The 15,538-nt window shown below is 36.8% G+C and overlaps 2 protein-coding genes across 5 annotated transcripts; both read right to left on the bottom strand.

Moving 5' to 3' along the window:
* Positions 1–16: 16 nt before the first annotated feature.
* pak1ip1 (PAK1 interacting protein 1) lies at positions 17–4,316 on the bottom strand. Of its 2 annotated transcripts, XM_067435269.1 has the most exons (11): positions 4,199–4,302; positions 4,024–4,103; positions 3,665–3,827; positions 3,425–3,545; positions 2,864–2,938; positions 2,722–2,774; positions 2,415–2,560; positions 1,646–1,743; positions 1,375–1,471; positions 593–722; positions 17–162 (listed from the first exon to the last, which is right to left on the bottom strand). In XM_067435269.1, the coding sequence occupies exons 2-11, from the start codon at positions 4,099–4,101 to the stop codon at positions 35–37; spliced, it is 1,089 nt and encodes a 362-aa protein (XP_067291370.1). In that variant the 5' UTR covers positions 4,102–4,103; positions 4,199–4,302; the 3' UTR covers positions 17–34. The 2 variants fall into 2 exon arrangements, with proteins under 2 accessions (XP_067291370.1, XP_067291369.1); XM_067435268.1 differs by having other exon boundaries at positions 4,024–4,316.
* A 603-nt stretch (positions 4,317–4,919) lies between these two features.
* On the bottom strand, positions 4,920–15,096 carry esco1 (establishment of sister chromatid cohesion N-acetyltransferase 1). 3 transcript variants are annotated; one of them, XM_067435246.1, is made up of 10 exons: positions 14,978–15,096; positions 12,512–14,261; positions 10,809–10,893; positions 9,302–9,368; positions 8,878–8,968; positions 8,502–8,633; positions 8,127–8,216; positions 7,849–7,992; positions 6,662–6,846; positions 4,920–5,886 (listed from the first exon to the last, which is right to left on the bottom strand). In XM_067435246.1, the coding sequence occupies exons 2-10, from the start codon at positions 14,258–14,260 to the stop codon at positions 5,739–5,741; spliced, it is 2,691 nt and encodes an 896-aa protein (XP_067291347.1). In that variant the 5' UTR covers position 14,261; positions 14,978–15,096; the 3' UTR covers positions 4,920–5,738. The 3 variants fall into 3 exon arrangements, with proteins under 3 accessions (XP_067291347.1, XP_067291346.1, XP_067291348.1); XM_067435245.1 differs by lacking the exon at positions 14,978–15,096 and adding an exon at positions 14,763–14,864; XM_067435247.1 differs by lacking the exons at positions 4,920–5,886; positions 14,978–15,096 and adding an exon at positions 14,763–14,876 and having other exon boundaries at positions 6,712–6,846; positions 7,832–7,992.
* Positions 15,097–15,538: the final 442 nt, after the last annotated feature.

Here is a 15,538-nt window from a genome sequence, read left to right as displayed (position 1 = left end):
AACAGGACACCACCAATAATTTCAATAAAAGTGTTTATTGCACTTTTTGTCTTTTCTTCTTTTTTCCTTTCTTTGTGGAGCTGCTTTCCTCCACTACTATCACCTCCTCCCCTGGCAGCCTCACTCTTTTACCTTTGACCGGTACAGGGAGCTCCACAACCGCTGTAATGAGAAAAGACATAGGTGTTTTTTATTTATTCATTATTATTATTGTTGTATATTTTATTCACATATAAACATTGATCAGTGAATATACATAGAGGACTCAAATATGGCCAACAGAAGCTCAACCATCCATGCTTGATGTGCAAGAACAAACCTCATTGGTTCCCGCTGAAGCTCAAACGTGCTGCGTAACACGAGAATGAACCTCATTGGTTCCCGCTGAAGTTCAAACGTGCTGCGTAACACGAGAATGAACCTCATTGGTTCTTGCACGTCAAGCAAGCATGCTTGAGCTTCTGTTTAAACAATCTTGAACCCGTTGTAAAGTCTGTGCAGGGAAATCTTTCGCTTTCTCTCAAAAATTCCTATTGAAATGACAGGATTTTGCCTAAGAAAATACATAGAACAACGGCAATTGTGCACATACCTTTAGAAGTTGCAGGCTGGGCCGATTGCTCCACAGTTGTCTCTTTTGCTTCCCCAGGTATCCAAACAGACAGACAGGTGAGTCTGGCAGTTGTGTTCACCTGGCCGAGCAAGGAAGGAGTCTCAAGTTTCTGTATAGGAAGGAGGGAGGATAAAATACTAATTAAAGGAAGTGTATGTATGTAAGATTGTGGCCAAAACTGGTACTACAATCACTATCCCCCTCACCCCCTCCCCCTGACTCAAGGTTGCCAGATTGGCTGCAGAATCAGCAGGAACGTTTGTAGCTCAGCTGTGGTAACTAGAGCAGATCTGGCAACCCGGATGCCGAAACACTACTGACTTCGTGAATGGTCAATAGGTGGAGGGCGGAGCTTCAGGTCAAAACACAAAATATCAACATCAGTTGAGGGCTGCAACAACTACTTTTAAATGACAATATCCTGGCCGGACTACTGTTGTCATTGATATAATTAAAATGATTTCTTAATGTCTAGTGACATATCGGGGCCATTTTATGATTCATTGAAATACATTTCTTACATACAGTTCCTTTAAGTTAATTGAGCGCAAATTAATGAAAAGATTGTACAATAGCTCTCTGCAATCAGACTGTTGTCAAAAATTTAAAATATCTGGGAACGTGTTTGGATACAAGGTTGAGTTTCAGTGAGAATGTAGACAATATTTATAAAAGAGAAACCTAAAGGTTGTTTCTTATGCAGAAACTGAGTTTTGGAAATAGGTTATATTTTCTTCTCTAACAGTTGAAAAACACAATACCTCAAGATTGAGTTTCCACAACTTAATGTATCCATCATTTGACGCCGTAACAAGGACACAAAAATCCTCCTTCATGAAGCTCTCAATGGCTTTTACTCTGGAGAAAAGAAAACATTTTTTACAAAAAAAAGCAATTACAGCAACTTATCTCCATGCCGATGTTCACTGCATTCTGGGGAATTCAATGCACTAGAACGATATTGATAATGGAACAGCCCAAGAAATGATTCTGTGAGATTGGGAAGCACCCATAATGAAGCGGTGGTCATACCTGTTCTCATGTGCTTTGAACTCCAAAACACACTTCTGTGAAGTCACGTCATAGATACGCACACTCTCATCATCTCCTCCCACAGCCAAGAGTGTGTTCTTAAAGAGAGAGAACAGGACTTTAATTCAGAATAATCAAGTGAGCAGGTTACATTTGACAAAGTAGGGCAGCAAAATTTCTAAAAAATAAAAACTCAGTTTAAGTGCCCCTATTAAGCTTTTTCAGATATGATCTTTCATGTAGTGTGATACAGCCGTTTGTGAATGTAAATGTCTACCAAGTTTCAAAGATCAAAGTATAGATAAGATAAGGTATTGTCTCTTAAAAGAAAGAAGCGATCAGTCTTACTTCCTGCATGAATGTAGGTTTGTAACAAATTTGCATAATGCCAGTCCATAGTTTTCATTGGCTGACTGCGAACAACCTCAACTTAGGACCATAAAACACTTTAGTTGTCGTTGAGACTGGAAGAGTTTGGTTCATGTTCTCAACATGCCAAGAAGTCGCTATTTTCTTTGCTGCAAAAGAAAAATCCACTTTGCATCACTTCAGACATATGAGGACTTGTGCTGGAATTGATGAGGATAAACCATCGGCATAGTTTCTGATCATATCATTGTGTATCAAGTGCTGGGGAAGAGCTGAGATTCAGACATGGTAATGCGTTTGGTTTCCAACACGTGCTGTAAGCAGTCGACCAATCACAACACTAGAACTAACCTAGAACTGGCTGAATAGACATATATTGCAACACTTAAAGGCTGTTCACCTTCAGAAACTTCAGACATGAAATCCTTTTTGGGAATGCAAAGGTTCCAATAATTGTAGCAGTGTTCACAGTGTAAATATCCACTCTATTATTCACAACCACTGCATATTGCTCTCCGTCTGGTGACCACAAGACGATCTCTGCAGCTGCAAAACATCATTACACACCAGTCAATTTCTATACAAGACAGTTTTTATTGTTATTAAAGTTTTTGACTTACCTAAAAAGTACACGTTTTAAATACGTCACAATAACCGTATAAAATAATTAAAAAAGGAAGGTAAAAACAGAATCAAAGTCTTCTTACTCTGTTTGATGTTTTTGATGAAAGCTGAGCGTCCTTCGATTAGATTCCATGTTCTGAAATAGGAGAAATTAAATTGTGATAATTTTTTTTTTTTACATAAACATAAAGTCATGTTGACATAAAAACATCTCCGTGTACTTGCCTCAGAGTCTTGTCTGATCCAACAGAGAGTGCAAGTTTCCCAGAAGGGTGTACGGACAGTGAAGTTACATGACCCCTAAAATTAAAATACAAATTAATCCCAGATTATGTCATTTAATAATAAAGTAAATTTTAAAATGTTTTTTGAATGAAATCTCTTTTGCTCACCAAGGCTGCATTTATTAAACAAACTAATGCAGTAAAAACAGTAATATTGGTAAAATAATATTCCTATTTGGAATAACGTTTCTATTGTAGTATAGTTAACATGTAATTTATTCCTGTGATCAAATCTGAATTTTCAGCATCATTACTCCAGTCTTCAGTCACATGATCCTTCCTTAATATGATGATTTGCTGCTCAAGAAACAGTTGTTCTGCGGATTATCATGTTTGTGTAATCAGTGATGCATTATATTTAGGATTCTTTGATGAATAAAAACGTCAAAATATCAACATTTATTTAAAATAGAAATCCATTGTAACATCACAAATGTCTTTACTGTCACTCTTGATCCATTTAATGCAACCTTGCTGAATGCTGCGTGTTCATATTACTTACTTGTGAGCTTTGATAGATTTTAAGCATTCCCATTTTTGGGTGCCCCACACACAGATGAGACCATCTTGCCCTCCACTTAGCAAATGGGACGTGCCGTAGAACTCCAGACACGAGATGGTGCCTGCGGAGAAGGTGAGGTCAGAATTTGTTGACATCACATGAAACCTAAATGTTGGTGATACAGAATCTTTGATGTCAGAAACCAAAATTGAGAGACAGAGAAAAAGCAAATATCCTCACCATCATGGTGCAACAAAGCCCCATGTTCAGTTTTCTTGCTCATGTCATACAGCTGAATGGTTTCATCTTTGCTTCCTGTGGCGATGAATCGATCACTGGATGAAACTGCAGTCAGTGAGGCTGTGTGTGCATGATGGGTGAAGTTGGGCTCAAGTGTCCACTCCTAAAATAGACATAAAGAACATAACCAAGAAAGTTTTTGAAATTAAGTCTTATTATTATTGAAGTAATAAGCCTGTTATTAAAATATTGTATTCATTAAAAAAAGCAAACCCAGGCTGAAATAAAACAAGACACAATTACACCTTAACAATAAAGACTAATGAAGATTATATAAAAGATATGAACATGATAATTACCTCGTCACTAGTACACACTCTATATCCAAACACTATCTGTTCATAACAGCCAGCGACTAACTCGACATGATCCCCCATGTCTACAAAACACGTGTTCATACAGGTACAGTCTTTAAGAGACAGATGACACACTGTCCCTCATATATAATTACTTATATTATTAAATCTGTTATACCTAAAGTTTACAAAAATCTTAAAAAGCTAAAGTCCGTTGAAAGTAGAATACGTTCTCATGCCCACAGCAAACGTGCAAACTCTTTTAACTCCCACCGGAAGTGTAATACTTAAAAATAAGAGTCCCTGTCATAATAAAAGTCAATATGTATATTGCTCAAAGCTAGAGGAAAAAAATAAAACTTGAAAAATGTGCTGTACCTGATTCTTGAGCACATTTGAGACTTCGCACAGTACGCCAAAGTTGAAAACAGCATTTTTACATAATATATATATATATATATATATATATATATATATATATATATATAGTCTGTATGGCTAAATCACATTTACATGATGGACTTTGTCCCTTTCAAAATTAAATAAAGAATAAAATAAAAAACTCAGCCCATTTTAATATTTACTCTACTGCATTTGACTTATTTGCTTCTTACTATAAGGTTAAAAGTAACTTGTATGACTAACTAATGTAAGCTGTTTTTCCTTTACATTTTATTAAGAATAATCAAATATCCCAATTTATAAATTAGGTAAATCCCTTATATATATATATGCGATAAACCCATATGTCCTGATAATTTTATGAGGCTTCTAAAATGTATAACTGCAGAGTACAAAATTATAATATTAACAAAAGAAAAGAAAAAAGTTTCGGTTAGGGTGATTTCAGACTTCATCCTGCAACTAAAGATAAAGAAAGATCAATCTGTAGTCATTTCCAGGGGTAAATTAATATAATTCAATCAAAATACATATACATACATAAAATCATTCTAAAAAATATTAAAATGAGATGGAATACTATGACCGGGCAAATATTATTACACTTGTGTTTTAGAAACAAATGAATCAAATTCATTCTGCACAGTTGTGCAAAACCACCGACTTCTATGAAATCACCTGCCATCTATTGATGTCATCGCCATGCATGTAAACCTCTTTAAAATGCACATGGAACACATTGTATCAGGAAAATATGCTCTCTTTGAAAATATCTGACATGACATAAGGGTCGAAGGGAGATTTTGATGACAAATTCATGATGTTTTTCAACCTGAGATTCAAAAATCATCGCCTCATGACCGAGGCATTGCTTACAGTAAAAAAGTTCACATGTCCTCCTAAATGTTCCAGGAAGAAGTACTTACACTGATTCTGCAATTGTGCACTGGACTACATGGCTTCCACTAAACGGTGAGTCCTAAGATAGGCTGCAACCTAAACCTGAGAGATCAGTTTAGATGTCTTTGATTAAACAATTCATCAGGTATAAGCTACTGTGCAGGCTTATTAAAGTACGTCACCTGGCCGTGAGTGTTAGATATCAGTTGCATCTTACACCTCTTGTAAGGAGACTACGCCAGTCTTTGCCAATTCAAACCAAGAATCTCGACAAAAGTCCTACGGTGTGTCTGTTTCTGTCTCTCACCATCATGTGCTCTCATTTTTGCACTGTTTGGTATAGTTAAATATAGTCCATTCCTCTTCTTAAATGTGAATATTTTAAAACTGAGCTCTGTTTCTTTGTCCACATCCTGTCAGGTAGAGCGATTCCCGCTTACAAAGTTGTAGACCAAAAACTGAGAGGTTCCACAGTAATGCGTTGCGAAGAGTTTGCCATCAGGCGTGGGATCAGAGAAGGCGATTTCATCTTTACTTAGATGAGACCCATAGATGAAATTATTCCTGGAGAAAAAGATGATGAATGAACATTGTAAGAATGCATTATTTTGTTTCCTTTAATGTCTCAAAAATCACTTTAACTTAAAATCTGGAGAAAGTACACTACGGTTCAAAGGTTTTAGGTCGGTAAGATTTGTTAATGTTTTTGAAAGCAGTCTCAAAAATGCTGCATTTATTTGATCAAAAGTACAGAAAAAACTGTGATATTGTAAAATATTATGACAATTTAAAATAAATGTTTTTTTTCCCCTTTTGATTACATTGTAAAATGTAATTTATTCCTGTGATCAAAGATGAATTTTCAGCATCCTTACACCAGTCTTCAGTGTCGCATGATCCTTTAGAAATCATTATGATATGATGATTTGGTGAAAACAATCAATGTTGAAAACAGTTGAGGTGCTTAATATTTTTGAAGAATTGGATTTTATTGATGAATAGAAGATTCCATTATAAATGTCTTTACTGTCAATTTAATGCATCCTTGCTGAATAAAATATTTAATAATTGAATACTGTGTAATGTAAGGTATTTATTCTAAAGTATTCTAAATGTATTCATAGTATGTTTCATTATACACATTGTACTGCATTTTATATATATATATATATATATATATATATATATATATATATATATATATATATATATATATATATATATATATATATATGTTACAAATAATTGTTTTGATGCATTGTACATTTTTAAAGTGTAACTACCAAAATGTATGTACTACAACATTTTAACTGTAGTTACAATTATTCATATGCTTTACCTGAGGCACTCGATCATTCGTGAGGCGATGCCTCTCCGTCTCATCATGCTGAACACCCAAATGCGACTGATGCCACAGAGCGCCGGCTCAGGTACGATAGAGCAGCACCAGGCTCTCTGACGCTCGTACATGACCTTTTCTCCTTCTGAACCTTCTGGAATCGACTCCTCTATAACCCTGTATCCCTGCACACAACAGCCAAAACAAACCCATCAGATGCAGAATAGACTAAAATGAACATTACACAAAGAAGCAGCACTTTACAATGACATCAATTGTTTATTAACGCTTTCCCCAACAGCATTTAAGAGTTTCCAGCCACTGCCAGCATATTTGATCACAGTCCATCAACATCCCTAATTCTTGCACAGTCCTATAACTCATCCCGGGTTGACATTTCATTCAGTAACATTAGGCAGTTTTGATTTATAGGCTGTTTAATGTTGAGGATCACGTTATTTTACATATGTTGCGTCTGCTTGCATACAATATCACTTGTTTCTGCTTCTTTTCACCTGTGTTTTGATCAGTACTCTTTCAGAAGATGTCTTATAGTGCCCACTACAGTAGAACAGTGAAAACATAGAAAGACAGAAATATCTGTCAAGGCTGGGAAAGCATTGTCTCATAAATAAAATAAATTTCCTTCAATGGCAGGGAAAGAGTTAATAGACCAACATGGAATATAAGTTTTTCACAATTTCTGTGCTAATTGTGGGGGGAAACCAGAGAAATTGTGATGTATCAAAATATTGATATCTGAAATATTGTAAAATATATTTTGAAAATATTTCATTCTTCTTGGTTTCTAAAATATGAAATTGTTCAAGATTTAACGCAAGAGGTGGTGAATATGCAGAAATTTACATTCTGATGGAACAGATTCATTCTATAATTAGATGATAAATAATGCAAAAAACTGATATGCAGTTCAATATATTTCAAATATGGACAAACTAATAATATAGTAATTTCTATATCTAATACATGATAATATGTTAAAATAACAAAGTCATCTAGAACCAATTATGTTTTGATTATTGCATATAAAGGAAGAATCTTTCTTACATTTTATTAATAAGTTAAACAATTATTAACAAATAATTTGGGGATTTTGTATCATTTATAACACAGATGCAGATATACACCTTTAAACATGCTATTAAACACCTGTATGTTCAGCTGACCTCTTGGATGTGCTCTGCAATAAGGCAGCCTGCGACTTTCTTATCATTTGAAATGAAAAGGAAAGTTTTGGTCTGTGATGGGACCTTGCTCTCCACTTGCTGAAAGCCCAAGTCATTGTCGACCATTTCTCTGATCTCTTCAACCTTAAATCAAACAAGACAAATATCATAAACAGACATAATATGTATTAGGGAAGAAATCTTCAAAACATGCAGTATGGCTGCAGCAGGCAGTTTGAGGGCTGGCGAATTAAAATAAATAAGGAAGAAACGAGTACCTTTTTCAATGCGTACTTAGGATCATCAGGGAGAACAAGAATAATCTTGCCATCAGGATACTCTCCCAGTATTCTCTCTTTCTTCCAGCCCTGGACCACATATCACAATAATGATTTTGAGACATGGGTATGTAGTTATTTTGAGACTGTTTTATTTTAGGATGGGAGTAAAATATTCTCTCTCTCTCTCTCTCTCTCTCTCTCTCTCTCTCTCTCTCTCTCTCTCTCTCTCTCTCTCTCTCTCTCTCTCTCTCTCTATATATATATATAAACTGCATTTTTAAGCTTTAGTAAAGTGAAAAACTTACATACAGCACCTTTAATGAATCTGATGAAAGCAGCTTTGAATCATATAATAACAAATATGTGTCTCACCACGTATTTGACAGCACTGATGAACTGGTTGTGGAAGAGGAGATGTTGGGATTCATCCTCTGGACTCGAAGGGGAGTACAGCATCCCACACACGTTACATGCCACCGCACCAAAAGCCTTCTGACCAGCATCCTGGAAAGCACATAAACAGCCTTCACAAAATGCTAATAAGCATCAATACCCCAGTGTATAATATAATGATGGCCGTGATGTATTCTTTTCTTGGTTTAATTGTTTATTTCAAAACAATCTCAAAGCTGTAACATAGTAATTGTATATTTAACACACAATACATAAAGAATGAAAAATAAATACATATAAAAAACTAGGATTAAATAATAACCAAATAAAGTTCATTAGGATATAATTGACTTACATTGCTGGACTGTGCTGCTGTATGTGCAGGTTTGGGACTGTTTCTGACTTCTTTCTTCTGTTCTGCTTCAGGTTCAACATCAGAACTTGCCCTAAAACGACACCAAAAAGTTTAATAAAATTATTAACAGACTGTGAATATACATTACTTCAATAATGACACTGAACCCTTTGTGAATTTCATTCTAGCATTTTAAGATGAATTGTGTAATATTTGTTAAACTAGCATTACCAAATTGAATTGCAAAAATTACTCTTAAAAAGTTGTTCTGAACACTTCCTATTTGTTGAACAAAAACAAAGCCCCACTTTAAACTCATGGCATTATACATAGCAAATACAACACGTTTATATTTTTCAGGAAAATAAAACCATAGCTTACTCGAAGTTGCGTTTAGTTTTCAAATCTTTCAACAATTGATTACCTGTTGCTGTTTTCTGTTTGTGTCTCTTGGATAGGTTCTTGCTGGGGAGAGGGATTTGGCTTACTTTCTGTGGACACATGCACCACAAAGTAATAATTAATTTTCAAAAATGCACATTCCGTAGTATTAAACCTGTCAGAGAGTATTTGTTCATTATGTGTTTAAAGGTGCCCTAGAATGAAAAATTGAATTAACCACATACTGTAAGTCTCAAACACCATTGCCTCCTCCTTCTTATGTAAATCTCACCACAGTAAAATATTGCTTCTCAACATAAACCCAAACGTGACGCAAGCGTTGGGGATCATTTATATGCACGCCCCCAACATTTGCATCTGTCCAAACATGTTCATTGTCAGGCGGAACTGACGGTAACTGGGACTGCAGGTAAACAAGACACTGGAGGATAGCAAAAACGGCAACTCTCATGACACACGTCATGTTCAGGCTGTGCAGGGGACGGGAGGACTTTTCATATGTCAACAGTCATGGTTGAGGTTTATTATAATCAGATACCACAACAATTTATTTCAAAATCTTTCGTTTGTTCGGTCCATTTCAAGCAAGCTTCGCTCAGCGTCTTAAACTGAAGAAAAGGGGCAACTGTATTCCTGCAAGCAGTAAGTAGTGATTTATTCACTTATTGACTGTTTAAACAATTTCTGGTTAAATTGAAAGTTTCTTAGAGAGACAGCATTGTCTAGATGACGCAAGATGCTAGTACAGTAACAATAGGAAACACCAAGTACCATACAAAACTAAATAGTGTGTCTAATGACAGAGAGTAATATTATTTTATATTATAAAATACAACCGTAGATACGTTGCTTACAGATTGTTCACTCGATCGAAGTTAAAACGATAATCATTTGACAAGGCTATTCATTTTGTAAAAAATAGAAGTTATATATTTATATTTTTGAGAACTGAAGTATGGTTTTGCCTATTTGTATTTCAGATTAGGCTACATCACAGTCACTGCGTAACGTTAGCCTACATTGTGACTAACGTTATATAAACATGCAATTATATAAGCATAGGCTGCATTTCAGCAATCTCCATTTGAGATGTTCTGCTTAAAGTGTCATTCAGTCGGTCTGTGTTCTGTCAGGACGGTCAGGACAACTGAACTGCAGTGTGAAGTGAGCTGCTGAAATAAGCCAATCAGAGCAGAGCTCAACATTAATATTCATGACTCTTCCTAATAAAGCAAAAACGGAGCATTACATCCTAGGGACAATTTCTAGGGTTGTAAATAGACCTGTAAAACTGTATCTGGACAATTTTTGTCCTTAAATAAGCCACATACCCTCTATGTAGATATCAGAGAACAATTTAACATATTGTTTCAACTCATTCTAGGGCACCTTCAAAACTTGATACATTATCTTGGTATGATAAGCTCTACAAACACCTACCATGAAACTAGCATTACGTGTCCAAGATAGACAGAAGTCAGGCTTTCTGTGTTCTGCTCAAAAAACAAACAAATCAATATAATGTCTACCTGCAGAAGTGGGCGCACATGGCTTCTGCTTTACTGGTGGTCTGGGCTGCACTGGAGATGATGAAGAGGATTGCTCTGGTTTGACCTGTGAGAATATAGTGATTATTTAGATTGTTAGCGTAAAGACAATTCTTCAAATGTCAATTGCTTTTTGTGTGTGTTTTTTATTCAGAATTTCCAGCATAATTACTCCAGTCTTCAGTGTCACATGGTCCTTCAGAAATCATTCTAATATGAGGATTTGCTGCTCAAGAAAGTTTAATATTTTTGTAGAAACTGTGATACATTTTATTTAGGATTATTTAATGGATAGAAAGTTAGAAAGAACAGCATTTATTTGAAATATAATTAATATAACATTATAAATGTCTTTACTTTTGATCAAAATTAATGCAGTGGTTTCCAAACTGGGGGAGCGACCCCTGGGGGGCCCGGAGTACAAATAAACTTGCCTTGCCTTGGAGTACCCTTAAAAAGGGGGTATTGCAAAGCTGAAGGATAGTGTACATTCAGCATATTAAAAATCCTCTTTAGTGTGACAAGACCCCACTGCAAAATGACCCTGCTTCATATACTACTACTTGCCACGTAAGTAAATTATTGAACACAAAATATCAATACGACATTTTATTACCTCAATATGAGGTACCCACTTCAGCTGTCTGTTATCTATTGTAGCGGTTGTTGTCTTGGAGTAACAGAAAGCTATATGGCACGATAGAAGAATAAGAATTCAGTATTAAAGGGATAGTTCACCCAAAAATGAAAATTCTGTCATCATTTACTCACCCTCAAGTGGTTCCAAACCTGTGTGAATTTCTTTCTTCTGCTGAACACAAAAGAAGATATTTGGAAGGATGTTTGTAACCAAGCAAAGAGAACAACCGTTCACTACCATAGTATTTTTTTTGTAACTTTGTTACAAACATTCTTCCAAATATCTTCTTTTGTGTTCAGCAGAAGAAAGAAATGCATGCAGTTTGGAACAACATGAGGGTGAGTAAATTATGACTATTTTCATTTTTGGGTGAACTATCCCTTTAAGTATTGAAGGCAGCCATGTAAAACTATAAATAAAAGCTATATGGTTCTGCACTAAGCATGGACAAGTTTGTGAAAGGACTGCCAATGCCATAGACAATGAATCTAATTTAAACATAACTACAAAAACAATGGGTTGTTTTTACACCAGACACAAACAGCACGACCCATTTTGAACCCATTATAATCAATGATGCTGTTCACACTGGATCCCAACACTAAACTGATGCCTTATTCTATTTCTGACATTCTGCAAGCGTTCACTCAACGTCTGACACAAAAGACAAATGGATTTCCTGCGTTTGCTATGATGCCTCCAGTGCAGACAACTTCAAGACAAGAAAATATGATGAGGCGTATCTCGCTCTCGGATTCACCAGTGCAACGTGAAGACAGACCGCAGTGTGTTGCATGCCTTTAAATATTAAATTCTGACAGTATGAAGTCGAACAGGTTAAGATGCCACTTAGAGACTTCAAATCAAAAACACAAAGATTGAATTTGAGCAGTTGTGGTACTCTAATAATTACAATGTTTCAAATATATCCTATAGGATTTTGCGAGCAAACTTGTAGGTGGGGGGCTTGAAAATATATTTCTCTACAGAAGAAAAAGTTTGGGAACCACTGACTTAATAAATCCTTTCTAAATTAAATGATTACCTCATTTTTGGCTGCTGGTTTGGTACTCTCATCTTCAAGACAGTCAAATTCAAAGTCATCTGGTGAATACTTGCGTCTGGGAGTGTAGGGTTTGTACTCCACCACTGGTTTGGGTTTCGGGCTGGTGATTCCATTAGGCATGGGTGGTGCCTGAGCTGGAAGTGCTCGTCTGGGTTCAATAGAGCCCACTTTGGGCACGCTTTCTGGCACAGGAACCTGTGCAGGAGTGATGGCCGGGCTGGGTGAGATCAATGGAGCCTCATCCTCTTTGGGAGAAGCAGCCTGACTCGCTTGATCCGACTTCAGCTTCTTCACACGGGTCCAGGTCAACTTATCCCGCTGAAGCTCCACCTGCCTTAGCCTCTGATAACGGGATAGCTTCTTCTTCTCCTGGGTCTTGAGCGGAAGACACACCTGGCTGAGAAAGAAACGTTTCTTGGGAGTGTCATCCTCGGGCTTGGGATCGGCGGGCTCCTCAATGGGGGTTTCAGAGGGAACAATGCTATCAGGTGGCACTTCCTCAGTTTCGCTTACCTCCATAGATTCATTCGCCTCATTTTGCTGCTCAATATCTTTCTCATCCGAAGCTCCCGGAGCATCGGAGGCGATATCATCTGCGATTTCCTCACAGAGAGCAAGGAGGTTGAGCTGTCGCGGTGGGGGTTTCTTGGCGGCAGCAGCTCTTTCCTCGGCCAAAGCCGCAAGGCGTGCCTTCGTCCGAGCCTGCGGGTTCATTGCTTGCTTTTTCGGAAGCTCTTGTAAGGAGTCCGTCGCACTTTCCTGGGGCAAAGAGGGCGAAGAGGTGATGTTACACCTCACAGCTTCGCTTGTTTGCTTTTTTGACGTTTCCTCCTCAGAGCTGTGAGCTGACTGCTGACTGCTGTCATCCAAATTCTCATAGGTTTCGATCTCTACAACACAATGTTCAATCTCAATGTCATCATCCAGAAACGCTTCAGAATCCTGGAGAAACACTTTCGCCATGTCGGTACTTTGTACATTGTCCTGCAGGGAACACGTGTTCACCACCTCTAACTCATCCATGTCAGAAATGTCTTTACCAGCGTACGAGTGTTTTGTGATGCTGGTTTCTTGGATGACTTTGAAAAGAGCCTCTAAAGGTGGAGGAGATTTGCTCATCACGTCTACTTTTGCATCCACACTGACTGTGATTTTCTCAATAGAGTCTTTTGGCAGCTCTTTATGCTCTTCTACTTTGCTTGCTCGCGGGTCGCGAATCGATTCCAGATCGATTATATTGGCCACATGGATTTTGTCAGGTTTGGGTAACGTGATCTCCTCACTGTGCAAGTCGAGCAATCGTCCATAATTGTGCTCTATTTGCACAGGGAACAAGGCTGCTACTGTTTTGATCGTTTCCGAGATGGAGGGCTTTTCTCTCTTTACCTTTGGAACATATTTCTTGTTTCCTTTTTTCAGGACAGACATATTCTGAGATGGTTTATCTCCAGAGGATTTCACCTTCATCCCATCTTTCCGTCGTCTTCCTCTCGCACCTTTCTTTTGTGGCGTTTTCAAGCGAGAGGACCGCCGAACAGGTTTCCCGTTTTCTTCCCTTGATTGTGTCTGATGGTTTGACTGAATTTCCAACCCTTTATTTTTTTTGGGTCTTCCTCTCAAAGACTTCTTGGGCATGTGAGATTTATCTGACTCCACAAGACTCTGATCCATCTTTGACTTCTTTACATCAGGTTCAGAAGAAGACATCTTTCTTTTTTGCCCAGGCATCCTAGGGAGAAAGAACAAAGCAAGTTATATGCAACTATAACAAATAATTCCTGCCATGATATATGCAAGGAGTTGTTTGATAAATATAAAAAAAATAACACAGTAGGACACAAAACCCATGCATAGAAAAATAAAGACAAATGAACAACTTAACTCATCAAATCACAATTAATACAGTACTAATAATAACAGAAGATGAGCAGCAGTCATCCAACAGAAGTGACAGCTGAGACAAAGCTGACAATTCACTAACATTAAACTTACAATAAACGCTCCTACATCAACAATAACACTATACTCTCTATCCACAATGTACTAAAGCCTCGCGAAATAAATCATATAATCTTAATTTAAACACATCGACACGTCAACAGCTCAGAGTCTGTTTCTCCAATGATGACAAATATGAACTTAATACGAGTCATTTATTCCCATCCCCAGTGTATAACAACATGATATGATGATCTGAAGAGTGTATATATTAATTAAATAAAGATATTACATTTTTGGAGTTCAACAGAGACTGAAGTGTCTCATCAGTCTGACGTCGAGAAGAAAGTTAGCAGAGCTGGCTAATCCGTTAGCTGCCTCCTTATAAAGCAAACAACATTCACTGCTGTCGATTATATATAAAAAATAAGTAAATTAGACTCAAATATAACTATTATGATAAGTAGAAAAAGAAACAGCAGTAATAGAGTGGAGTACTGAACTTACCTATCTTTCCCTGTTTCTAAACAACAGCTGTTTTCCGCTGTGTGGAGCAAAGTTTAGCCTCACTTCCGGTGCTGGGTCTTCTTCGGCAGATCTGCTGCGTCTGCGAGTGATCAAACGACACCTACAGGACTAGAGCAGAAAAAAGACTATTTTTAATGTTTTTAAAAAGAAGTCTCTTATGCTCAAGCCTGCATTTATTTAATCAGAGATAACAGTAATATTGCGAAATATTATTACAATTTAAACCAATGGTTATATATTTATGAATACCTTAAAATATTATTTATGTCTGTGATGCAAAGCTAAATTATCAGCATCATTACTCCAGTCTTCAGTCACTTTCAGAAATTATTCTAATATTTTGATTTATTTTTAGTGTTGGAAACTATATATATATATATATATATATATATATATATATATATATATATATATATATATATATATATATATACATACACACACACACGCACGCACGCACGCACGCACGCACGCACGCACGCACGCACACACACACACACACACACACACACACACACACACACACACACACACACACAC

This window comes from Pseudorasbora parva, chromosome 24 (assembly GCF_024679245.1).
Source record: "Pseudorasbora parva isolate DD20220531a chromosome 24, ASM2467924v1, whole genome shotgun sequence".
NCBI classification, from domain to species: Eukaryota; Metazoa; Chordata; class Actinopteri; order Cypriniformes; family Gobionidae; genus Pseudorasbora; species Pseudorasbora parva.
This window is presented reverse-complemented; position numbering and strand designations above follow the sequence as displayed.